This window comes from Amphibalanus amphitrite, unplaced genomic scaffold, assembly GCF_019059575.1.
Source record: "Amphibalanus amphitrite isolate SeventyFive unplaced genomic scaffold, NRLGWU_Aamphi_draft 000096F_arrow, whole genome shotgun sequence".
Taxonomy (NCBI): Eukaryota; Metazoa; Arthropoda; class Thecostraca; order Balanomorpha; family Balanidae; genus Amphibalanus; species Amphibalanus amphitrite.
The window spans coordinates 515,437-541,433 of record NW_024881591.1 but is presented as its reverse complement, the minus strand read 5'-3'; the positions used below and the strand labels follow the sequence as shown (position 1 = coordinate 541,433).

The 25,997-nt window shown below is 56.2% G+C and overlaps 1 protein-coding gene across 1 annotated transcript; it reads right to left on the bottom strand.

Moving 5' to 3' along the window:
- Window positions 1–1,817: 1,817 nt before the first annotated feature.
- Window positions 1,818–24,256, bottom strand: LOC122380356 (uncharacterized protein K02A2.6-like). The gene is made up of 3 exons (XM_043363443.1): window positions 24,251–24,256; window positions 17,418–21,238; window positions 1,818–2,253 (listed from the first exon to the last, which is right to left on the bottom strand). Exons 1-3 carry the CDS (start codon window positions 24,254–24,256, stop codon window positions 1,818–1,820), a joined length of 4,263 nt encoding a protein of 1,420 aa, XP_043219378.1.
- Window positions 24,257–25,997: the final 1,741 nt, after the last annotated feature.

The following is a 25,997-nucleotide window of genomic DNA, read 5'->3' as shown; positions in this document are numbered from 1 at the left end:
GTAAATAACTGTTATGCATACGACTATTAGGTACCCTTGCGCCTTATTCCAAGCTAATTGGGATCAGGACCCACTACCCAGGTCGGATAGTTGAAAGTGTACGCTCATGGCTACCACAAAAGGATTCTGATCAGTTTTCCTTATGATGTTTGCACGTTTCAGATAAATACCTACCGTGATAGTTTTACCGAAATGAAAATCAACCTAAAGCAGGAAAAACTTCAAAAGGTACGGTACGGTATCGGATCCCGTATCCAGATCTCACCAGGATAGATTCAGACTGCGAGGCAACATCGGTACCAAGAAAGAAGCCTGGAGACTTCGATGCAGCATCCAACCGCAGGCGCTAGCACCAGAGACTGCGACGCAGCATACAAACCAAGAGGATATCACCGGAGACTGCAACGCAGCATCGCGACCTCACGGATAACACCAGACTGACTTGACAGTCGGTCCATTCATTTTCTGGTCAGCAACATTTTCAATTTGTATGATGACTGATGACTGTTGTCACTTAGGTAAGTAAGCATTAGCGAGTATGATGATGAAATTTAGAGAACCGATTGGCTACCGTTAAGAGGATTTTGCTTCCATGTTTGAAAGTGCTCGGTTTTGTTTTTCTGCGACGCACTTCATTGTTTCACTGCAAGTATAACTATTTGACATTTTTATCTTCATTCGATGGACATGCACGTTCTATAATTGTGTGATTCATTCGAAAATCCATTCCATTGAGCGATTTTCACTTTGTCCTGCCAACATTTGGTTCCGTACACCACGTCTGTCATGAGACTTAGACCAGTGCAGTGCTCAGAAGACTCTGTGATCTCGCCGTGCACCCTAATCCGCGGCTTTGAGACATCCGTGGCGCATGTGCGGCTCAGACGTCGCCGCCGACACGTCACACACGCACCATCACACGGCGCGGATAAGCCGTGTAAAAAGTGCTCCGGCACGGCGCGGCAGCGGCCGGGACGTCCACCGCGGTCACCCCGCTGGGCGACCCCCGTCAGTAGTCCAGCCCAGTGGACCGTGCAGAAAAAGGCCGCCGCGCCCGCACCGGGCCACCGCGCGGCTCGCTCGGGGTAAAAAGTGGCCGAGAGTGGCGGTGGCCAGTTTTTGTTCGGCGCGTGGCAGCTTAGGAAGAGGAGCCGGGACCCGGGCGTCAACAGGCTGGTAATGACCGCGACAGCGCTCCAGGGCGGGGGGAGGCGGGGTGTCACCGAGCGGGTGGTGGCCGGTGGGGTACAGGGTGTCCGGAAATTGATTGCGCACTCTTCTAGTCCACTTTACAAGGAAACAAAACATGCATGGGTCATGGTTTATTTACCGATATACCCTCCACCCAATCGCACACACTCCCTCATACGGTCGTCGTGCATGCCACACATCAGGTTATACAGTGTCTCTGCACTAATGCTGAGCCACGCTCGCTGGAGGTTCCTGATAAGCGCTTGCTCGGTGATAGCCGGCTCCATCATGTCGAGCTCGCTCTGCACGATAGCCGCAAGTTCTCGATGGGAGACGGGTCAGAGCTGTTGCCCAGTCACACACCCTTGTCCCAAAACCCTGGGAGCTTGTCCCAGCACCACCGTTGAGTGCTGGCGTCGTGATGAGCTGAAGCACCGTCTTGCTGGAAGATCGCCTCGGACATCTTCGGGAGCAGCTCGACCTGTGTTGGCGCCCCCGTCTGCCTCTTCCGCTTATCACGGACGCTGCAGACTTCTTCAGAACTCCTTCACGTAGTACTGGGCCGTCACGGTCTGACCGCGGGGGAAGATGTGGAGCTCTGACAGGCCCCAATGACTCATCATGCCTCAGACCATGAGTTTCAGCGGCTGCTTCACCGTGTCGATGGCAGGCACTTCAGCACTGTTGTGCGCCCAGACGCACTCGTTCTGGCGATTCAGCGGGTGCATGAGCTCGAACACAGACTCATTGCTGAACAAGACGCGCCGCCAGTCCTGAATGGTCCAGTTCTTCTGCTCCCGGGCAAATACCAGACGCTTCCGCTTCTGGGCTTCGGCCAGTTTTGGCTGCCGGCGCAGATTGAGCGGTTTGAGACCCAGGCACTTGGCCATGTAGTTGTGAACAGTGGTCTTCGACACCGCTTGACCCTTCTCAGTCAGGTTTTTGGCCAGTTTCCGCGTCGATTGGCGTCTTTTCAGCACGGCCTTAGCGAGCACGATTTTGGCCACTCTGCTCAGCACAGTTTTTCTCCCACGGCCCTTGCGATTCTCCAGTGCTGCACCGCTGCGGTCGAGAACCAGTCAATAATGAAGGGTCCGGCGAGATACATCCACTTGTCGGGCAACATCACCTACCGTCATCCCGGTTTCAATCATTCCAACCGCGCGGTAGCGCGTCGCCAAAGTGTGCTCCCTCGCCATTCCCGATATGGGGCCCGCGCACGAAGACTGCCTCTCGGAAAGCGACCTGTGGCCACTCACTGCCGCTGGGGTCAGGTCACCTGCTGGGTCACGTGATCACCTGACACGCTGGGGTGCCCGGGGGCGGGGTCGCGAACCTCCCTAAGCGGTTTGGCGGGAGCACGTGCAAGATACGTGAATATGGACAGTGTGCAATCAATTTCCGGACACCCTGTAGTGCAGTGGTGGGATAGGGGCAGAGCTGCATGCATCGAGCGGCGTCTTGCGAACAATCCTGGCAGTCGGGGAACATATCATGGTAGCAAGAATTGAAATCAATGCTTTACAGAAAATATACCGAATAACTTGATGCAGACGGTCTGGCACATCATTTTATCAAAGCTCGACGACGCATGTGAACAAAAAAGTTAAAGTCCTGATAGTTTCAAAACCTTTCTTTACCTTCACACTTTATCTGACTAGTGAGTGAGTCAACGTGGGTTAACCCACGATGTTTTCATTCTAGATCACGGTCATAACGGACAGAAACACAATACCGGACCGTGTGTTGACCTCTCGGGTCTAAGACATAGGAGCCGGGGCCAATGTAATCACTTCCCGTATGGGACTGCAGTTAACCCGTCTGACAAGAAAACGCTACGCTACAGCCCATGCAAATACTGATAGTTTTTTTTTTTTACCGGCGCTTGACAGCGGTTTCTCTTGTCTACGCTGGCCTTCCTAGGGCCTTTCACTTGGGGACTTTGAACATTTTTTTTTCTTCAATAACTCAGGCTGAGTGCGCGTTCATTCCTCGGGGCTGCTCGCACAATTTCCTTTTTTTCTTTAACATAAGCTCATAACGTCTTTTAAATATGTATAATATTCAGAATAGAGTTGCAAAGTTTTCCAATGGGCTGCTACCGGCACCGCCCCGCCCCACAAAAATTTTCTGGGATACCGGCATGCTACCACGCCCCAAGCAAAATACCGCCAAATTACCGGCATACTAAAAAACCTGCATTCTTGATTCTGGCTTACCCCTAAATGACCCTTTAATATACCTATTACCTACCATTACTTACTAATTGGTTGTGCTTTTGCAACATGAATGAGTATTCTTCCTTTGATAGACTACAGTAGATTCTTGATAATTCTAATTAGACCCAAACCTGTGAAATGCTGAGGTTCATGTGTTACCCCTACCCTCAGCAATGGAACTTCTACCACAAAATGTATTTTGCAGTGGCTTAGATTGCTGTTATTACAATTCAATAGCCTCTTAGTGTCCAAAGTTTGAATCATATGCTGATATTTTTTTTGTGCAAAATCAAAGATACCGGCATGCTACCGGCAAGACATGCCAGATACCACGAAAAACCTGCGGTAGTGAAAAATTACCGGCATGCCGGTAGTGCGGTAGGGAAATTTTGCAACTCTAATTCAGAAGCACGCGTGCTACCCGGTTCAGAAAGCCACTAAAACTCCAATTCTCCCTTCCACTACTCCCTGCGCCTGCACGCTGCATCACTCGACACCTGTGTCCCTGCCGACCCCCTCCCCCACCCCCGTGCCTCTCCGTGCAGCCGTGAGTCAGTCGCCCCCGCGCGAACCGTTCCCGGAACCCATCTGTAACAGGTAGCTCGGATCCACCAGCGGGTGGCGTGCGGGCGCAGCAAGACGCGCTATCCGCCCGGAACATCGTCAGAGCTCTGCGGTAGGTGCCTGGCACGCCATTGAGGCACGGCGAACATGGTGAGAACATCGCGTCATCTCTCTCCGCCGACACCGGACAAGACATGATGGTGTCATGTCACCCGAGAATCTTATAGGTGTCACCAGGAGGCCGGCTGGGCCTCTGAAAGAGGAATTGTCCGGTCTCCGTAGAGGAGATGTGCTCTTAGAAAGAAGTGACTCAGGACTGTCACAGGGCGAAAGTTGCGGCTCTCTGCCAATAATTCGACAGTTGGGTTGACTGCTGATCTAACAAAGCATGGTCATAATTCTGATCGGAGAGCTTGGCTGATGGGGCAAAGGGGCAAACACAAAAGCAGCGGCAACTGGACCTTAGTACCACGGCATAAATCGCATTTCACGGTTTCGCATTTTAATTTTAAGTGCCTCCCGACAAAATGAAAATTCGAGGTCGGAAGGCATTCTAAAGTCGCTGACATTACTCGCGCTAACTTACTTGCACATGACAAGGCAGTATGAATCATGCCGACTGCAAATGCCCGTCGGCTGACCGGAGTCCGTCGATAGTAGGTATTCAGGTCGCGTCCGTGCTGGTGAGAGGTGCCTTGACGTCTGATCACTGGGCGTTCCCAGGTCATCTCACTAAGTGGGGTGCGACAGACGTCTTTGGGAAGACCGGCGCGGGGCCCAAAAGAGACCATCCGGTCTGCCTCAGGTCAATCCGGGCCAGACCAAGCCTGAGGGACCTCAACGGGACCATACCGAACTTCAGAGACCTAAAATCTGCATTGGGCCAGGCCCAGCTTCAGGATCCTCCGTGGGTCAGACCGAGTTCCAGAGCCCTCCGTGAGTCAGGTCCAGCTCAGTAAGGACTCCGCGGGTTAGGTCACGGCTGTTGCTAGATTCATAGGCTGTCATGAGATGCTTCCCGATGTTGTCAGATGTTCTGACCGCAATTCACTTCAGGTACCTATCATCGTATCGTACTCGATGTGAGACGTGAAATGCAAGCACAGAGCGTTCCGCCTTTCCCTCTTGAGGCTACCGCAAGTCCAATGGTGAGTTAGAAGCACCTACGTCATACGTGTTCAGAACGCTTGGTGAATTTCATACGACCATAGCGGCGAACGCTGATCACCATTTTGGCTGTGTCATCCTGGCTTATTGGTATACAGCAAGAGCAGACTCATGTTAGTCAACGGAGAGCAACGGAGAGAATGTACTTTACATATTTATGCGTTCAATGAACCGATGAATCATGAGTTATCGCTAATCGAGACCGGAACTTGTATTGATGTTGCCAATCCCAGCAGGACAAGACGTCCTTGCGGTTAATTATGCGGTCACTGTAGGTGATTGAACCGGCTATGTGATTCCCTGCTACTTGCCAGTAAGCATCAGGCATACAATGACGGCCTTCAAGTACCCCCGCTTATCGACTTCAGCATCGTATAAATAATGTGTTAGGATGGGGGGACGAAGCTCTGCCTCCGGGCGGTTGATTCTAAATCGACCCTACCCCGTATCCCGGTTCCCGATTAGATTGGTCTGGGACGACACTTTACTCATGCGGACGAACCCGAATAAACAGACGGTGCAAGTTTCAGTCGTTCCCGATAAACATTTTGAGCCCCTTTTTTAATTTATGTCGAGGGAGGAGAGAGTACAGGGTGTCTCAAAAGTTCGTTTACACATTTTCCATGTCAATAAAGCATATAAGAACCGGCCAAAAATCTAAGGTTTTGGTGTCCGTGTGTACACTAGACAAATATGCATGCTTTGACAACTGATTCGGAAGGTTGGAAACCAAACCCTTTGCTATATCTCCAAAAATATTTGCCCATACCGATTTTCGTCACTCCGTCAGCTGCCGAAGGCTGATAAAAGGTTACCAGCTTTCAAGCTCTTGTAGGGGATTCCCCCGCAGTTTCTGCGTCGGATTTAGGTTTGACGAGCTCCCCGGCAACATCCGCTTCTCCCTGAAAGCCGACAGCTTGCATCGACACCATCCGTGAGTATTTTGTAGGTCTTCTCTGGCGCTAACTCCTTCATGAATGACTGGCGCCGACCTCCCAAGCACCATTTTCCTTTTCAAAACAACCCCATTCCTGAACAAATGGGAAGTGCCAGGGGCAAATTTTTCGCAGCATATCGTAGCAGAATGTGTCGGCCATCTGTTTCTTAGAAACATTTTGCAAAATTTGCAAATCCCGAACGCTCGTCATTCCCAATGCCAAGACCTTCGCTGGGTTCCGGAGTGTTTTCCTCAGGAGAGGTTCTGCTTTGTAGAACCTCTCCTTTAGTCTCGCATGGTTTTGTCCTTCAAAAATTTTAGCCACCGTTTTTATAGATGACCATCATGTTGTACTCATCCTCGCCGACACTTCGTCATGTGTCATTTCCGACCTAACCATTCCCATTACTCGTGAAGCAGAGAGTTTCTCAGCCGACCCGAGTATGCGACCTCCATTTTCATGCCTGATCCATGGTCAGAGGTGAACACTTTTTGTGTGCTCATGAAGGGTCGAATGCGCTTGAAAACAATGAAGCTGCTTGAGGAAGGTTGTTACCAATGCCCATGCAAAATTTCGACTGTTAATTTCATGTTGATTCCGAATTATTGACAAAAAAGCATGGCTGGTACCTGTAAGCGAACTTTTGAGACACCCTGTAGGTATCTCAAATGCAAAGCTGGTACAGCTCCGTTTCGTAACAGAACTTACACAAAACGCCATGCCGGACACAAGCGCATCGTGACGTTACAGATACTCAATTCTGACGTCTCTCGGGATGCATCACCTGTTTCTTTCTGCAGCGTTGCCATCGCCAGCAGGCAAGCCGAACACGCTGCTAAATGCGCACGGGAGCAGGCGGATGAGTCACGATAGTACTAACCTCAGACGAACAGGAGGTGATGTCATTTAATGAGTGACGTCACCAGCGGAACATCAGCGGTGACGTCACACAGCTATATTACGTCACAGGTAGGTATGGGTGATATCAACCTTGCGGATGATGAGTTGAAAGTTGAGAGCTGTTTCAGCGCTTCGGAGCCCAGCCATGTTCGGCAATTTTCTTGTTTTCATTTTTAGGACACGCCGAGAGGAAACGATGGGAGCTGTCGATGAAAGACGCCCTATAGGTAAGCACTAAGCACTGTTGTTCAAAGATCATCAGACTCCGCAAATTGAGCAGTGACACACTGACGGCGGCAGTTGCCACTCGGCGTCCGGCGCCGTCGGTGGTCCCTCCGTCCCCACCGGGGCGCTGCCGACCGCACACGGAGGCGCGCAGGTGTCGGCTCTAATCACGGCCACCTCCGCCAACTAGCCACCATCTCGCCCCTGCACCGGTCACCGCCGAACCCTTCCGCGTCCGCCGAGTACCCGCCGACCTGCAGTGGGCAAACACGGGGTCCGGCCGGCCGGCGCGGCGTGGGTCCACAGCTCGGCACACAGCCGGGCTGCGCACCCTTTGTGGCCGGCCCGCGCGCGAGGCTGAGTGTTTGGCCGCGTGTCACCGCCGGCCGCTATTTTCGCGTCAGATCGGCCGAGACACTGTTTGGACAGCGGGAGGGGCTCGCCGGCTGTCCCAGAGAAGGAACTGCCGAGGGCGCGTACTGCCACTGTCCGTCCGTTTACCGACGGACGGAAGGTCAGCCGTGCTGGGGCAGATGGGGATAGACGTGGAGAGGAAAACAGGCGCCGGTTCCAGGAAAACGTGACAACGGGCACGTTCCGTCCGTCCGCGGACACACGTCTGCATAATCGGTGCTGTATTTGGGAACCGGACAATATTTCCCCCGATAGTCTTCATAGGATAAATATTTGCGACTCAATTAGGCCGGAATGTTGTTAAGAACCAATCGACTGAATAAATTCAAACAATCGGGGCTTTAGTGTCAGGGAAAGAACTGATTTCCTTATGATGAAAATGTCATGATAGTGATATTGCGTGTTCCTGACTTCTGCCACGGCCGTACCCTGTTCACTACTAGTGTTCTGCGCTGGCCCACCACGGGGTAACACGAATCATACGGCCTCCCACAATCACGGCTCACTAGACCTATGAGTCCGCTCTGCTCCCCTGGTCACTGGTCCAGGGGCTCGACGAACAATGACGGCATGTCCGGGGCCAGAGTGACGTCACACTCACCTCCCGTGACGTCACCGATGCGGTCAGTGAGCCGGAGGGGTCTGTGACGGTTGCGGTGGCAATCATATACGAGGCTACTGAATGTACGGATGCTGGAGGTTGGACATCCGGCGGGCCTCGCGTCGGTCGGCAAGCTGAGCGGGCCTCTAAGCGGACGTCAGCGACAAATGACATCATAGCCCGATAGGTGACAGAAAGTGACGTGTGATGACGTGTCATCGTTCTCTAAAATATGGACGCAAAATGGTAAATCAGATCTTCACTTGTCAACGACGTGATAGGCAAGTATCAATTATCAACGTGTGCAGATTGCAGGGTGTGAGCTATTACTCCTCATATACCAGCCGTGAGCCGTGTCTCCCCTCCTCCGCCCCCAAGTCGAGCCTCACCTCTGTCCTGCCACATGGCTAGCGTCCGTGGGCCTGTTTATGCGTGTGTGTGCAACACTGCGCCCCGGGGTGGCGCGCTGTGTGTCCGGGTGTTGTTGGCGCCGGCAGCTGCACTGCACGCCGTGCAGGGGGGGGGGGGGTGTGGCACTTTACCGGCGGACACCTGTGCCACCCAGTCCCCCCCCCCCTCCCCCACCGACACCCACGTGGTGTCAGCGTGGACGGGATCAGTAAGTGGTATCAACGAACCCGCTTTACGCCGACACAGGTTAGGTTTGCAACATTTTCATGCTCGATCGCAACGGCGCTAACCGCTTGTCACGACATATCACCATCTACTAAAATGACTAAACCCGTGTCGCTGATGCACAGCAATGACCTTGCTCCTGCTCTTGACGTTTTCGATCCCCAAAGCAGGGATGGATAGGTTGCAGCTAATGATTTGAAAGTGTTTCATGGGCGGAACCGTGAGTTGGTACCAACTAAATAAATGAGGCTAATATCTGTGCACTGTGCAGTTCCATGTGAGCACGCCAGTCTAGGGGGCGGGGCCGGGGTCGCACCTGACACCTGTCGGTTTCAGTCGGTTCACTGACCAGAGCGGGGCCGCTGACACCCCCTCCAGCTCCCTGCAGCACATGACACAGGTGGCGGCCGGGCCCGACAACAGGCCGGGGGCCGGGCCCTGCCGCCCTGCCCTGCTGCAGGTCGAGACTCGGAAGGTATCACGGCAGTGACCCCGGGCGGCGGCAGGTGTCTCCCGGATGCAGCCGCCCCGGGCGCCGAGTAAATCCCGCGCACAGGCCGCAGGGTGAACACAGCTACATGCCAAGACCGAATGCACCAAACAGATGGTGCATGGCCAGATGTGGGGTGATTAGGGAAGCACTTACACACGCTCCGGTGATAAAAACTAAACATGATGCCCGCCGGGCATGTATGACAGGAGATCGAGAGGAAGTTGGAGATTAAATGGAGCGGTGAGCCGTCCTAAATTAGTCTGCTGTGATATCTGGATACATCTTGCTGGCTCAAAAATAACGTCAAAGGAGCATCTACAGGCCTATAAATGTAGGCGATATAAAGTTTTCTGAAGTATTGAGGCAGAACCAATACGCATCTCAGCCGATTATACCTCATTCAGCAACGACCTTGCTGCAGGGCGGCATTTAAAGTTTCAATTTTATGTATCGGCAGATTGATGCTCTGAAACTGTACCAATGCAAATCTCGTCTTGTCGGTATACGTGCCTTAACTATTTCCATTCAGGGTTGGTATTTCAAGTTTCTAGGAATGCTGGTCAGTGACCGTTGCACCCTTGGGTAAATTGTTCCGTGATTTAATGCACCACCCCATCTCCATTTCCGCCCGCTGGGCGCGGAGGCCGCCAGGTCACCGTCCTCTCCTGGCCCGTCCCCTAGGGCCGGGGTCATTCCCCCCCCCTCTCCCTGCCCCGTTGCCATGCACGGCGTCTGCCGGGAGCTGAGGAGGTATCTCGCGTGTCTGTCTCCCCTGAGCGGCCCGCGGCCGCCGACCAGCCGGTGCCGGGCCGGGGCACCCGCGCCCCTCTGCACCTGCTGCGCCCCAGGCCCTCTGTGGGGACGGTGACCGCGCGCGGCCAGCGGCAAAAACCGGCACCCACGGACCGGCCGGCGCACCGGCACCTGTAGGCGCGCAGGTGTCGCCGGACCGCGGTATGCGCCAGGAGGGCCATCTTATCTCTGGCGGGTGGATGGACGGGCCAGCTAGAGGACGGAGGGTCGAGGGACATCTTACGTTTGGTGGACGGTGAGCTCGAGAGGGAGGATGGGTGTCCCAAAGTGGACGAGAGCGGAAGGACAACTTGCACTCCAACTTCAGTGCAATGCACCAATCGGATAAATCGGCATTGTGATTCTTCATGAGAAATTGGCGACAAGCAAAAATGAGTAACTCGAGAAGCGTGCCACCAGAAAAAAAAGATCGTGACCGGATTCGAAACGGACCATCGAACGCTTCATCATCAATGAATGACTGTTATGACACGCCGACCGTCTGACGCATTTCAAACATGATTGCAAGTAGTTGTGCCATGCTTCCGAGGTCATGCCACTTAATGAAGGCATCCAGCCGCTAAGCTGCGCAGTTTAGACCGGCTGTTGTGCGGGATGATGAACGCACTCGTGCCGTGAACCGGCGATCGCCCATCGCTCGCCACGTGGAGCGTAATTGTCCGATCAGGTCGATAGCCCATCAAATTAACCTGGCTGATCACATTATATCGTCCAACAGCAGCACAATAGCGTCCTCCATCATCGGGACTCGCTTCCCACTGCTCTCCGTCGCTCGGCGGAGCTCGCTCCTGGTCGGCGGCTCGGGGAGGGGCCGGCCGACCCCCGCGGCTGAGGGCCCGCGACCCGCCGCGCCGCCCGCCGGCTCCGGGCTCCGACAGGGAGCCGCCACTGCTCCCCTCATCAGGCGCCGTCCCCGATCAGCGTCCGCGGCCAGCGGCTCCAGATGATGAGCGTCATTAGCGGAAATTGGCGTCACCTCCGGCCCTGGGTCTCGGTGGGAGCTCGGCGGGAGCGGGCCTTTTTACCGGCGCCCACCGGTGGCTATTATACACGTACGAAGAGAGACGGGTGGCGGGGCGGCGTCTTAATTAGTGGTCAGCGGCGGTGGCGGGCTGTCGGCAGAGACTGCTTCACCGGTCAGACGGGATGACCTCAGAGTCGGTAGGAGCTGAACAATGGTGCACCCACTCATGTATCAACTCGTGTCTCGGCACCGACCAGCCCCTGCAACAAATTCATTGTGTTTTATTATCCCATTGTCAATACCAGTTTACCGCTAAGCTGGCATTTATGACGGTAGTTCCCACACAAAGTTCCGGTAGGAAAACATCCGGAGTCTTAGCGTGCTGTAAGCGATGAGCCGTTCGCCATTGAATTGAAAAGTTTCCATGAACGGTGACGCCATCCTGCTCGTCTTCGCGGAAAGCCCGTCTCATTGCTGGAAACAGCACAGTTGATAAACAATACCGAGAACCGGTTTACATAACCGGGGGCAGACCCCGCCGCTGCCACGGAATAAGCAAGTAGCTGTCTTCAGTCGGCTCGGAGCCGAGCTACTTGTCACGGTCGGTAAGGACGGCCGATGAAATGCTGAGCCGCTTCCAAAACGGTCACGCGATAAGCGGCTGCACGCCAGTCTGAGCCATCACAGCTATTTGCTGTTTATTTAGCAAAATGCCATGGAAGTCCCGCTGGAGAAATGTCGCAATCGGCGTATGACTTTGGAACATTATCAGCAAACAAACCGGTCATTGTTATCGCGAGTCTGTCCCCACATTACCAGCATGCATGGACGCCGGAGGGAATAACTAGCCCGCGCCCTACTGGGGTCCACTGGCGGATCCAGGGGGGGGGCCACGGGGGCCATGGCCCCCCCCAAAGGCCTAAAGTGGCCTGTTTGGCCCCCCCCCAAAACGTCAGAAAATTTCTAAGAAAATATACCTTGATGGAGGTTTTTAGCCACTTGGTGAAGTAAAGTTTCCACAGCATAATATGGAAGCAATATGGTAGCAGTGAGGGTCAGTCAAAAGTTGCGCGAGCGGAGTCGACCTTCAAAAAGACTGTTGTTGGCACGTGTTTATGGCGCGGCAGCTGGTAGTTGGCGGTGTTTCGCGTGGTGTGGCATCACTGGCGGATCCGGGGGGGGGGGGGTAGCACGGGAGCCTGAGGTGCCCCTGACAGGCCCGTGGTGCCCTTGCTAGGCCTGTGGTGCCCCTGGACCCTGGCAGGCCTGTGGAGCCTCTGGCGGGCCTAGGGTGCCCCTGCTAGGCTGCTGATGCCCCTGGGACCTGACAGGACTGTGGTGCCCCTGACAAGCCTTAAGTGCCCCCAACAGGCCCGTGATGCCCCCGACAGGCCCAAGGTGCCCCTGCGGCCTGCGTGATGCCGTGATGCCTGCGAGGCCGGTGGTGCCCCTGCGAGGCCGGTGGTGCCACTGCGAGGCCGGTGGGGCCCCTGACAAGCCCATGGTGCCCCTGCGAGGCCGGTGGTGCCCCTGCTAGACCGGTGGTACCCCTGGCAGGCCTGTGGTGCCCCTGCTAGGCCGCTGGTGCCCCTGGGCCCTGACAGGACTGTGATGCCCCTGACAGGCCCAAGGTGCCCCTGTAAGGCCGGTGGTGCCCCTGTAAGGCCTGTGGTATCCCTACTAGGTCTCTGGTGCCCCTTTGACAGGCCCATGGTGCCCCTGCGAGGCCGGCGGCGCCCCTGGCAGGTCTCTGGTGTCCCTGACAGACCTGGGGTGCCCCTGACAAGCCTGTGGGGCCCCTCACAGGCCCGTGGTGCCCTTGCTACTTGCTAGGCCTGTGGTGCCCCTGGCGGGCTGGTGGTGCCCCTGCTAGGCCGGTGGTGCCCCTGACACGCCTGTGGTGCCTCCGGGCACCAAGGGGGGTCATGACCCATGTGGCCCCCCTTGGATCTGCCACTGATACATAATATATTGATTTGTAAAGGCGTTATGGCTTATGCAATATGCAATTGCAGGCACTTGGTATGCCTCACTTATCCCTTATTGGGGGCTCTGGCGGGCTCCTGAGGGCCCACGTCTATCTCCGGGAGCCCTTGACAGGCTCCTTTGGGTCCTTTCAGTCCACTATAGCATAAGAGGTCTCCATGCGAGTCCTATACATCTGAGGGCGTACCCTGACGTCTGAGGTACCCAACTGCAGCTCCAATGGTCTCTTACACTGGCGGATCCAGGGAGGGGGCATTTAGGGCCATGCCACCTTCCCAGAGGTCTAAAGTGGCCCGTTTGCCCCCTCCCACAAACGGTACCTAATGAAACATAGTTCAATCAGTGCGTGGCCTAGGAGCCGAGTTAGACAGGGGGTGTTTTACCACCTCCCGGCCCGCAAAGGGACCCAAGCACTGACTCGAAGCGGGTTAACTGGTCGACAAAAGCAATGGTAAGTGCTTACAAAGTAATACAAAGGCATGGGTCGGGTGGGCTACCATTTATATATTTTTCTTTCTAGTTAAAAAAAAAAATCATAGTGTCGGGGCTGTGACGAAAAATAAGTGGCCTAAATCCGATGAGAAAACAGGATTTGGGGGTACCCTAGGTTTGGCTCCAGCATGAGTTGGCCCCCCCCAAAACGCAAGCCTGGATCCGCCAGTGCTGGGGTCTGCGTATAACACGCCCTACTGGGGGAGGGGGCTCTCCATAACCCCCCCCCCCCCCCCTCCTAACTCCGAAACAACTGGGCCGATCGTCAAACTTCAAACGGGGTCTGATAGCCCTGGAAGAACTGCACAGATCAGAGGCCAGTTTTACCAACAGAAAAATAGCAGCCCGGCGCAATTTTTCTGTCGAAAACCAGCCGACGAGTTTCACCAACCAGCCGAAAAAATATCCGCCGGCGTGAAAAAATATCAGCCAGAAAAATAGCCAACGAGTTTCACCAACGGCAAATGCGGCATTAATGGAGTGTTATTTTGCGCCATTATTTGTAGAAAAACAGCCCAAAAAATAGACGGGCGACCCCGTCGATTTTTTTGATGTCGTGTTGGAACAATTCAAATTGGCCTCATTTGTTACTAATTATCGTGATTTGCGCTTCCCAGTTGATATAATAATTTAGTATCATTCATGGCCAATTTGTAAAGCATCTGGGCTTCAAGATTAGAAGAGGAATACTGATGATATTGCGTAAAGAAAGAGCCTTAGTCACCAGGCAGGACCAAAAGGAACCAACAAGACTGGTGTTTGGTGTTGTGGTGTTAGTTTTTTCGTTTATATTATCTTTTTGCTACAAGTACCCAACAGCAAGATGATAGCACATTATTAACTAGTGGTCTGCTTGTGCGGTTCATTAGTGGTTCATTGCTCGTGCGAGTCGCACGGAAGTGGAAAATAATGATGGAAGATCATTTTCGAAAATTGAAGGTGCTTGAACAAATGCTGGAAGGAGAGGCAGAGAGGGTAGGCTCATTGGACTCAAGATTTTAAATAAATATGTCACTGTTTTCACATATTCAGCTACATTTGACAATGCAAGGCGCCAACTACTGATACCACTACTACTTTTGGGTGGAACTTACTTGAGCTGTGCGGAATAGGGAAGGTGCAATGGACATGGCTAAGACCAAAATGGCAAGATTTTCAAGATCAATGACAGTAAATTTAAAAAAAGAAATTGAATAGCATGAAAGAAATGTATAAAGGCTTGTTTTTGAAGCCAAACGTGCAAAGTTTGCATGGTTGCGAACCCGAACATACTTGCTGTCATAAGATTGGGCCACTGAGCTCAGCAAGTCATGCTGCCAATATTGAAGGAAAAGAAAATAATAGTAATGTTGTAAAATGTAAATGAATCCATAACTGTTGTGTGTGCACTGTGCTGATATTGAATGCATGTGTATCTTGCATGCATGAGTCATGCAGGGATCATGTTAAAACTGGCTGTAAGTATTGTGAGTTAGTTTTGCAAAATTGTGGAGGCACCAGGCAAATTGCGGCCGAAATGTTATTTGTTCACCTCAGCGCTGAAATTTCTGCTCACAGAGTTTTCAGATCATGCGCCGAAATGTTCATGCAGCCCATCCGTTACACTGGTCATGTTGACAGTGACAAGGATTTCTTCCCAGTCTCATGTTGAAATACAATAATAATTCACTTAGCTTGATTTTAGCTTATGCTTTTCATGCCAGTTCCTAGAATAAAGCAGCCAATATTTTCTGTCATGTGAGAAATATAATAACAATATGCACAATTGCAGGCTGTGGCATGTTGTGAGGTTTTTCCTTGTTTATTGCTGAGGTTTTTCCAGTCTCTGCTGCAAAAACGGTGATGAATCCACCATCGTCCGACGGTTTCGATGACGCCAATCATCGGCGAGTGTTGCTGTGATGGCCGACCTGACTGAGCGCACAGCGGCAGCCGCCGTCGCCAATAACGACAATGAGGACACCTCCGAGTCGGACGGAGACGCCGCCGCTGACGACTTCACCGTGCTGGACGAGGTGGAGCGCTCGAGCCGACAGACCGTGCACCGCGTGCGCTTCCCGACTGGCTGGCGCACCTGCAGCCGATTGGCGACCGGCGGCCGGCGCCGGCCAATCTGCCGGCGCTCTACCCCGAGCTGCGCGCCCGGCTGGCCGCCGAGGGCATCGAACAGGTGTTCCTGGTGCAGGTGACCGTGCTGCCCGAGCTGCTGGCGGCCGCAGAGTCGCCACTGCCACCGGCCGACCTCTGAGTCTCGGCGCCGGCCGGCCGCTCGGTGCCCGCCGTGTTCCGCCAGTACGACGCCGACACGCCGCTCTGCGTCCAGCTGCTGGGTGGAGACACAGTGGCACGAGGGGGCGCCAACTGGTGGCGGTGGTGCCGCGCGGCCCGGCCTCCCTGGCTGATCGTGGTGAGCACTCCCGGCTGGCTGATGGATCACATAACCAGCGCCGAGGGCTTCTCGCTACCGCACCTGCGCTACCTGGTGATCGACGAAGCCGACCGGGTGATCGAGATGGCCGAGACGGGCTGGCTGAAAGCGGTGGAGCGGGCGGCGGCGGCCACGGCCCGCCGCCCTGCATCGCCGGCCGGCTGACGGCCGCCGCCGTCTGCGCGCCTCACCTGCCGCTTCAGAAGCTGCCATTCTTGGCCACCCTGTCACAGAACCCGGAGGCCGGAGAAGCTGGAGCGAATGTCGCTGTTCCAGCCGCGACTGCTGGTGGTCGGCACGGCGGCCGCCGCCGTCGCACTGCCCGGTCAGTTCGTCGGCAGGTTCACCACGCCGGCCGAGCTGAGCGAGTCGTTCAACGTGGTGGCGCCGCAGCCGCTGAAGCCGCTGCTGATGCACCATTTGCTCCGACAGCCCGACTGGCGACGCTCGCTCGTGTTGGTCAACTGGAACGAGGTGGCGCACCAGCTGGAGCTACCGCTGTCTGTGCTGGGCGCGCGCGTGACTGAGTTCTGTGGGGTAGTGCCGGCGTGCCGGCGGCGGCGCGCGCTAGCTTAGATGGCCGCGCTGGTGTGCTCGAGGCTATAGCGCGCGGTATTGACGTGGACGCCGTGGACGCGGTCGTGTCGTACGACATCCCGGCGCTGTTGAAGACGTACACTGCGTGCGTCGGACGGCGCGCATCCGCCGGGCCGGCCAGGCGGTCAAGCTAATGTTGGAGCGGCAGCGCAGCAATTTCCAGCGGCTGATGGTGCAGGCGGGCGGCCGGGTGCGGGAGACGCTGGCGCTGCTGGACGAGCTACGAGCTGCGCCAGTACGAGGCGACCTACGTCAGTGGATTTCCACACTAGCTTCTAGTGGATCGCTGTTGTTTTTTATGCTCATTGCTCATGATTTATTTACATTTTAGAAATATTGCAATGAAATAGATGTATGCCTTGTCATCAGCCTAGAAAAGTTAAAGTAAGTAAAGCGTTTTAGTTGCATAATGTATGTTTGTTCATGAACACGGATTTAACATGTCCTAACTGTAGTGTTGTGGAATCCGAACTGATATCTGTTGTATACAATGGCCAGGTGGAACGTAAACTGTATTTCACACAAAATGGCGGAGTCACGTGAGGTCGTGTGAAAAGCGCTAAACAACTGCCATAGCGAACACTACACCCGCCGGCCCTTGAAGTTACACTTCTCGCCGATCACGTAAATCGGCGCGGCAAGAATCGGCGGCGTCCTCGAGAGGAGGCCGGCAACTCACGGCGCGGGGTGCCGCCGACGGGCGCCCTCTGAGGCGGGCGCGGCCCACCGGGGGACCGGTCGCGAGCAGCGCCGGTGGCGGCCGGCAGCGCGACGTCAGCGACATCTGACGGGCGGGCGCTCTCTGTCGGCGCTGTAGGTGGCGCGGTGGACGCTGTCGGCTGCGGCGATGGCGGCTGGGGCTCGCCGGAGCTCGGAGGAGCCGGGTCAGCCGGCGGCGGCGGCGGCGGCGGTTCCGGCCCGTCGGTGCTCGGAGGTGCTGAGCCGGTCGGCGCCGCGTCTGGGATGCGGGCGAGGTGTGCAGCGTTCCTCTTTGTCCCGTCGGACAGGATGAAGGTCGCCGGGCCGAGCTGTCTGGCGATTCGGCGCGGGCTGGAGAACCGACTCTGGTTCTTGGGCACGTGCCCCTGTCGCCGCACGCGCACCGTGTCGCCAGGCTGGAGATCTGACGGCCGGGTGGCCTGTCGCGAGTCGTACCCGCGGCTGTTGCGCTGCTGCTGGGTAGCGACTCGGTGCTGTAGCGAGCTGTCGCGCGGCGGAGTCTCTGTGGTGACCGGCAGGTGCAGACGCATGCGCCGGCCGTGCAGGAGCGCCGAGGGTGACTGACCGGTGGTGCAGTGCGGGGTCGCTCGGTACAGAGCGAGGCGCTGTCGCACGTGTCCGCTGAAGCTGGCGGCCGTCCGCGACTGCAGCTGTGTGGCCTCCTTGAGCCACACCTTCACCTCTCGGTTGAGCCGCTCCACTGCTCCGTTTCCGCGCGGCCAGTAGACGGCAGACGTGTGGTGTCTGATACCGCGCTGGGCCAGATACTGTCGGAACTTGTCGCTGGTGAACTGGGGTCCGTTGTCGGTCACCAGCTCGTCACACAGTCCCTCTCTGGACCAGGCCTGGCTCAGGAACTGGATGACGTCATCAGTCTCGATGGATGACGTCAGAGCGACCTCTGGCCACTTACTATGGTAATCCGTCATAGTAATGGCGTACTTTGCAGACGGTGGGGCGCCGGGGATCGGGCCCACGATGTCCAGTCCGAGCTTAGACCAGGGCCGGTCTGGAAGCTCGACCGGTTGCAGCGGCGCGGGGCGCGCCTGCTGCGTCAGCACGGCGTCCTTTGCGTGGCAGGACGGGCAGTCGGCGACCAGTGCAGCGGCGTCCTTCGACATTCCAGGCCACCAGGCGAGGTCACGCAGGAGCTGCTTGGTTCGCACGACACCGTCGTGCGCTCGGTGCGCCAGTTGGAGGTACTTTGAGCGGAGCGCGGCCGGGACGACGGCGCGGTCCGGGCCGCGCAGCACGACTCCGTCCTGGCGGACTTGCAGCTCGTGCCGCACGGCGAAGTAGTCGCGCGTCTCTGGCGTGCACTGGCGCGCGGCGTCGGGCCAGCCGGTGCGGATGACAGACCGCAGCTGCTCCATGACTGGATCGGCGGCCGACGCGGCACATACGTCGTCATCAGTGATGACGTCACTGACGTCATCGGTGAGCAGGGCGACGATCTCGTCGCCGTCCGTCTCGGCGGCGCCGGTGTCCGGCAGCGGCAGCCGCGACAGGGCGTCAGCCACTGGGATGCTGCGCCCGGGCCGGTACTCCACTGTGTACGAGTACGGCAGCAGGCGGGACTGCCACCTGGCGATGCGTGCGCCGGCGCGGTTGGACGTCTTCGGCGTGAGCAGAGTGGTGAGCGCAGAGTGGTCCGTCCGCAGGGTGAATGAACGGCCCCACAGGTACGTCCGCCAATGCTCGACAGCATTGACCGCGCTGAGGGCTTCCTTCTCGGAGACGGAGTACCGTGACTCGGCGTCGGTGAAGGAGCGGGACCAGTACGCCACCGGCCGCTCCTCGCCGTCCGGCTGGATCTGAGTGAGCATGGCACCGGCGCCGCGGTCGCTGGCGTCGGTCGTCACGATCGTCCGGAGGCGGGCGCTGAAGGGCTTCATCACCGGCCTGGCTGAGATGAGCCGTTTCACCTCGTTGAAGGCGTCGTTGGCCTCCTTGGTCCACTGGAACGTGGCGTCCTTCTTCAGCATGATGGCGAGGGGTCTCACCACAGCGGAGTACTGAGGCACGAACCTGCTGAACCAGCCGGTTGAGCCCAGGAGACTGCGCAGCTCCTTTACGTTGGTGGGAGGCGGGGCCTCGGCCACGGCCTTGGTGGTAGACAGGAGAGGTACCACTCCGTGTCTGGAGAGCTGATGACCGCAGAACTCCACCTCTGGCTGGCTGAAGGAGGACTTCTCTGTGTTGATGGTGACATTTGCCTGCTTGAGGCGGTCCAGCACGGTGCGGAGGCGCCTGTCGTGCTCGGACTGATCACGGCCGGTGACCAGGATGTCATCCAGATAGTGTCCGCAGCCGTCGATACCCTGCAGTAGATGACTGAGCAGCTTCTGGAAAGCGCTGCCGCTAGACACCAGGCCGAACGGGACCCTGGTGTAGCGCATCAGGCCGTCTGGCGTGAGGAAGGCGGTGATGTCACGCGAGTCCTCGTGCAGACGCAGCTGGTGGTAGGCCGACTTCAAGTCGATCCTGCTGTAGAGGGTGCCGCAGAGCTTGGACTCCAGCTCGTCGATCGTGGGCAGTGGGTGAACCTCTGGGACGATTTGGCTGTTCGGCCCACGCAGGTCTACACAGACCCTGATCCTGCCGTCCTTCTTCCTTGAGACGGTCAGCGGGCTGATCCACTGAGAGGAGTCGATCCTCTCGATGATGCCTGCTTCCAGCAGACTGTTCAGCTCTGCTGAGACCTCCTCTCGCACGGAGAGGGGCAGCCGGCGCAGCTTGTAGGCAGTTGGTACTGCGTCCGGCTTCAGCTTGATGCGGTGCACGTAGCCCTCGATGGCAGGCAGCTCTGACGGGGCTGAGCCTGCCACCGTGTAGACGCTGTGTGAGGCTGGGTGGAGGGTGACTCCCAGGGCCTGCAGCAGGTCCATGCCCATGATGGCCTCCGTCTTCTTGGTGTCCACCAGGTAGAAGTTGGTTGGCACAGCCTGATTATTGTAGGTCACTGTGGTAGGCAGCGTTCCCAGGACTGAGAGTGGCTGCTGGCCGAATCCGTAGAGCCGTGAGCTGGAGGGGCTGAACGCCACGCCTCTGAACAGCTCCTTGGCACGGTTCACACTCAGGAGTGAGCAGGTGGCACCCGTGTCCACCTGGAGGGGTACCTCCTGTGTGACGTCACCTGCAGTCACCTGGACGGTACAGGTGAGGCGTGACCCAGTGGTGGCAGCACAGGAGAGCACGTTCAGCTCCTTCACTGCCTTGTGGTGCTGTCGTTGAGCTGGCCTTGCTGGGGTTGCTCCACTGCCACCTCTGCACCAGCTGGCAAAGTGGCCCTTCTTTCCGCAGGAGTGGCACGTCACTCTGCGGGCTGGACAGGCAGCATCCCTGGGTGCGTGGTCCTCACGTCCACAGTTGGTGCAGAAGTCGCTGCTGGCGCTCTGCTGCTGCTGCTGCTGTCGCTTCTGTTGTGGCTTCCTCGTAACTTTTGCCACAGATGAGACTGGTGGGGCTGCAACTGGTTGGGAGATGGCTGCAGCCTCCCGCAGGGAGTCCTCATAGGTCTCTGCGACGCTCAGGACCTTGTCCAGAGTGAGGTCCCTGTCCTGAAGAAGCCGCTCCCTCAGGCGCTGGTGGGGGGTCTTCTCCACCACCACGTCCCGGATGAGTTCCGACTCCATTGCGCCGAACTGGCAGGTGCGAGCCAGGCCGCGCAGAGCAGCAACGAAGTCTGCTGTGGACTCTGTGGGGGCCTGGGCTCGCTGTCGGAACCGGAATCGTTCCACGATGACGTTGGTCCGGGGAGTGTAGAACTCCCGGAGCTGGCGGAGGGTGACGTCGTAGTCGTCCTCGCCGTCACGTTTCGCGACCGGCGGCAGGGTGTCGAACACCCGGTACGCCTCGTCACCGATCGCGCACAGGAGCAGAGCGCGCCGCTGCTCGGGGGGCAGGGGGCTCGTGCCGCACCTGGCCAACAGATAAAGTTCGAACTTTTGTTCCCAGTTCCTCCACGGGACGGCCGGCGTCCCGGGATGGGGCAAAAACGGCGCGGGTAGGGGCGGTCCACTGTCGCCGCTCATGGCCGTACCGCGGGCCGAAACACAAAAAAAAGGTTACTCGGATACTCGCGACACGCGATTTCACTTGAGTCCGCACTTATCTCGTGCTTAGTCGCCAAAATGTAGTGTTGTGGAATCCGAACTGATATCTGTTGTATACAATGGCCAGGTGGAACGTAAACTGTATTTCACACAAAATGGCGGAGTCACGTGAGGTCGTGTGAAATGCGCTAAACAACTGCCATAGCGAACACTACACTAACTCCCAAACATTTCGATATTAGACCCGAGTTACAAACCAATCGAAAGGCTTAGACGATCATTTGGGGCGTAGCCAGACGGCTCGGCTGGGTGTGAAAGCCGGCGACCAAGGTGGTAACCACCCGATCATAATGCACAGCGGTCTCCGTCGGACGATTGTGTCCGCGCGCAACGAATGATCTGGGCACACGCAGAGGAGTTCGGCAGGACTCTCCACTGAGCGGTACTGGGCGCAGTCGAACGACGGTCGACGACGCTAGCGCAGGTATTGTTAATTTGTTACGACTTACGAGCCGGACCAGTGTAGCGGGCCCGGAGCAAATATTCTTTGCTGTGTGGCGTTCCTTCTTCTCGACGGGGCCCGGCAAACGGGGCCTGCATATCGGCTAAAACCACCTAGCCGGGCAGTCTGACCTCCACCTCGCCGAAGCGGAGCGAACGACGTACCCTCAGCCCTGCAATGACCGCGGTGCAGCAGTTAATCTGGGTAGGTATTTTCCTAAGGTAAGACACTCGCCTTTGCACAATGCTTTACACATATAGGCCTTGGCGAGTTCGTTAGCCCTCTTACTCCCGCTAGAAGGTGCTAATGCAGTGCACGCGAAGCCGCCTCGTAGCACCGCAGTTCAATCGCTCGGCAGCGGAACTGTCCGTCGTCCGTCCAGCTTCAGGTGGCGTCTCTGGGAGCAATGCTGACCGCTTATTTGCCGCTCTTTTGAAAGCTAGAAAAGAGGTGCGGCTCCCGGATCTGTCGGGAGCGGGACTCATAGGCGGCGGAACGGGTAGGGCACCGGGGCACCGTGCCCCCCTTTGATTTTGACATTTTAATATTAGCCCTATGGGCGTTGCATGGAAAGAATGGGACCAAAAGTCGGCAGTGCCCCCTTAATTGAAGGTGTTCCGCTGCCACTGGAGTGGTCCCATCTAGTCCCCACCTCATAGGTGGAGGTCCACACATTGCGTTCTCGGTCTACACGATGATTTTCTACAAGATGCGACTAAAAACAGACAAAAAGGTACATAGCAAGTTGAAGGTATTGTAGAAATTAATATAATAGGCTGACAGGAAAAAAGATCCATCTTAAATTTGCCTTAAATGCAAGCAGTGGCGTACGCACATACAGGACATTCCGTGCATGCCCTGTCCCTTTGGCTCATCGTCCCCGGCGCCCTCAGTGACTGGCGCCCCTCTGTCCAGTGTTGGCGCTCCTCCAGTCGATAGCGGCGCGCTTCTAGTTGATGGCGAAGCCCCTCTGTCCAGTATTGGCGCTCCTCTGGTGATAGTGGCGCCCTCCTAGACGATATGGTGGCCCGGTGGCGCCCCTTTGTCCAGTATTGACGCCCCTCCAATCGATAGCGTCGCGCTCCTAGATGATGGTGGGTGGCGCCCCTCTGTCCAGTGTTGGCGCCCCTCCAGTCGACAGTGTCGCGCTCTTATGTAGATGATGGCGGCGCCCCTCTGTCCAGAGTTAGCGCTCCTCCAGTCGATAGCAGCGCGCTCCTAGATTATGGCGGCGCCCTCTGTCCAGTATTGGCGCCCCTCCAGTCGACAGTGTCGCGCTCCTAGATGATGGTGGCGCCCCTCTGTCCTGTGTTGGCGCCCCTCCAGTCGACAGCGACGAGCTCCTAGATGATGACGGCGAACCCTCTGTCCAGTCTTGGTGCTCCTCCAGTGATAGCGGTGCCCTCCTAGATGATGGTGGCGCCCTTCTGTCCAGTGTTGGCGCTCCGGCTCCTCTGGTGATAACGGCGCCCTCCTAGACGATGGTGGCGCCCCTCTGTCCAGTGTTGGCGCCCCTCCAGTCGATAGCGGTGCGCTCCTAGATGATGGCGGCGCCCCTCTGTCCAGAGTTGGCGCTCCTGCAGTCGGTAGCGGCGCGCTTCTAGATGATGGCGGCGCCCCTCTGTCCAGAGTTAGCGCTCCTCCAGTCGATAGCAGCGCGCTCCTAGATGATGGGGCGCCCCTCTGTCCAGTGTTGGCGCCCCTCCAGTTGACAGCGACGAGCTCCTAGATGATGACGGCGAACCCTCTGTCCAGTCTTGGCACTCCTGCAGAGATAGGGTGCCCTCCTAGACGAAGGTGGCGCCCTTCTGTCCAGTGTTGGCGCTCCTCTGGTGATAACGGCGCTCTCCTAGACGATGGTGGCGCCCCTCTGTCCAGTGTTGGCGCCCCTCCAGTCGATAGCGGTGCGCTCCTAGATGATGGCGGCGCCACTCTGTCCAGAGTTGGCGCTCCTCCAGTCGATAGCGGCGCGCTTCTAGATGATGGGGCGCCCCTCTGTCCAGTGTTGGCGCCCCTCCAGTCGACAGCGACGAGCTCCTAGATGATGACGGCGACGCCCCTTTGTCCAGTCTTGGCGCTCCTTCAGTGATAGCGGTGCCCTCCTAGACGATGGTGGTGAGTTGACCCTCTGTCCAGTGTTGGCGCTCCTCCAGTCGATAGCGGCGCTCTCCTAGATTATGGCACCTTCCCGGCTCACTGGTGTCCTGATCAGAGGGCGCCCTCCCGGCTCACTGACGTGCTTCTGACCAGAAGGCGCCCTCCAACTCACTAGCATGCTTCTTATCAGAAGGCGCCCTCACGGCTAATTGGAATGCATCTCCTCAGAGGGCGCCCTCTCGACTTACCGGCATGGTTCTGTTCAGAAGGCGCCCTCTCCACTCACCGGCGTGCTTCTGATCGTAAGGCTCCCTCATGACCCACTGGCGTGCTTCTGATCGTAAGGCGCCCTTCCGACTCACCGGTGAGGTACTTGTTATCAGAGGTCGCCCCACCGACACACTGACGTGCTTCTGATCAGAGGGCGCCCTCCCGGCTCACTGGCGTGCTTCTGGTCAGAAGGCGCCCTCCGACTTCATGAGTATGGTGTCAGTTATGGGATATGTAGAAATGCTGCAGCTCTAGTCTCTGAATAGCTCCCATGGCCATGTTCCTAATCTGGCCAGGATGGAGTGACGCACTACAACCCCTTCATGGATGCCAGCATGAATGAAGTGCACGCCGAATTCCTTCGCTGGCAGGAATTCTGGGGCAATGTGGCGGAGGAGGAGCGGCCGGACAACGTTCTAAGTGCCATGAGCGAGGCGGAAACGATGGGCACATTTCAGTGCATGAAGAAACTGCTACACATATATGCTACGCTGCCTGTAACCACTGCGACCAATGAGCGGTGTTTCAGCGCCCTTAAGTACTTAAAGAACTATCTCCGATCCACCATGTCACAGCATCGTCTTAACGGCTTGGCACTTCTTTACCTGAACCGTGACATAGCTCTGAACTATGACGATGTGCTCGAGGAGTTTGGACGTGGAAACCGCCGCCTCACTTTCAAGTGAAGTAGGGAGTTAGAGATTCAGATTTTGATGTGTGAGACGTCCCTCGTGGGGAGAGGAGTGTTACATTTTGTAAATATGTGCACCTAATGGTGAGAGAAGTCCCTCGTAGGGAGTTGGAAGTTTCATATTTTTTGAACATATATGTCACTGTGAGAGGTGTCACTCGTAGGAAGCAAGTTTTATGAGAAATGTTCCGTAGAAACCGCCGCATCATTTTAGGAGTGAGACGTCCCTCGTGGGAGTTTATAGTGCTATATTTTGTGGATATATGCCAAGGTGAGAGATGTCCGTCGCTGGGTGTTAGTGGTAGGTATATTTTGTAAATATATAGCACTGTGAGCAAAATACTTTGCTTTTTGTAATCGGCTATTTGATGACATGTCTTGCGAGAGCACATTTCGATTCAGTTTAAGGGCGTTTGAAGAAAAACACAATTGCTATTACATATTCGACCGCAGACGTGACGGAGATACTCCTACGGAGTACGGAGTAGCGCCGATAGATAAGAGTAAAGCCGGCTCTCAGTGAGGAAATTATATTGAATGTAGCAATGCACATGACACCAGTAATACAAAAGAGCAACGGAACAGTGATGCAACGCGCACCACAGACTCACCCAGAATGCTCGGCCGCGACACTTTCACGTTCGCAGTTATGAGTTATGTTCGTACCGCACGTGTACCGCTGCCTGAGGCTGATCAATGTGTACGCATGTACAAGGTCAGTTATGTTCGTTCCGCACGTGTACGAACAGCGTATTTACAAATTGCAACCGAGCTCCGCCGTAGGGTATTTTATTTCCGCCGTAGTGTATTTCACTTGGGGGATTTTCTACCATACATCTGCCTGAGCTGCGTATTTACAAATTGCAACCGAGCTCCGCCGTAGGGTATTTTATTTCCGCCGTAGTGTATTTCACTTGGGGGATTTTCTACCATACATCTGCCTGAGCTTAGGGTAATTACAATTTGTCGGCGACGTTCAAAAATGATGCAACTTTTTTCGCAGTATAGGATATCGCATGTGCATATTTCTGCCT

What these genes read in the sequence shown, in the direction of transcription:
- LOC122380356 (XM_043363443.1), bottom strand. An exon ending in CCGACAGAGAGCGCCCGCCC is followed by an intron (nt 2,254 to 17,417) that starts GTCAGATGTCGC and finishes TCTCGACCGCAG; the next exon opens with CGGTGCAGCACTGGAGAATC.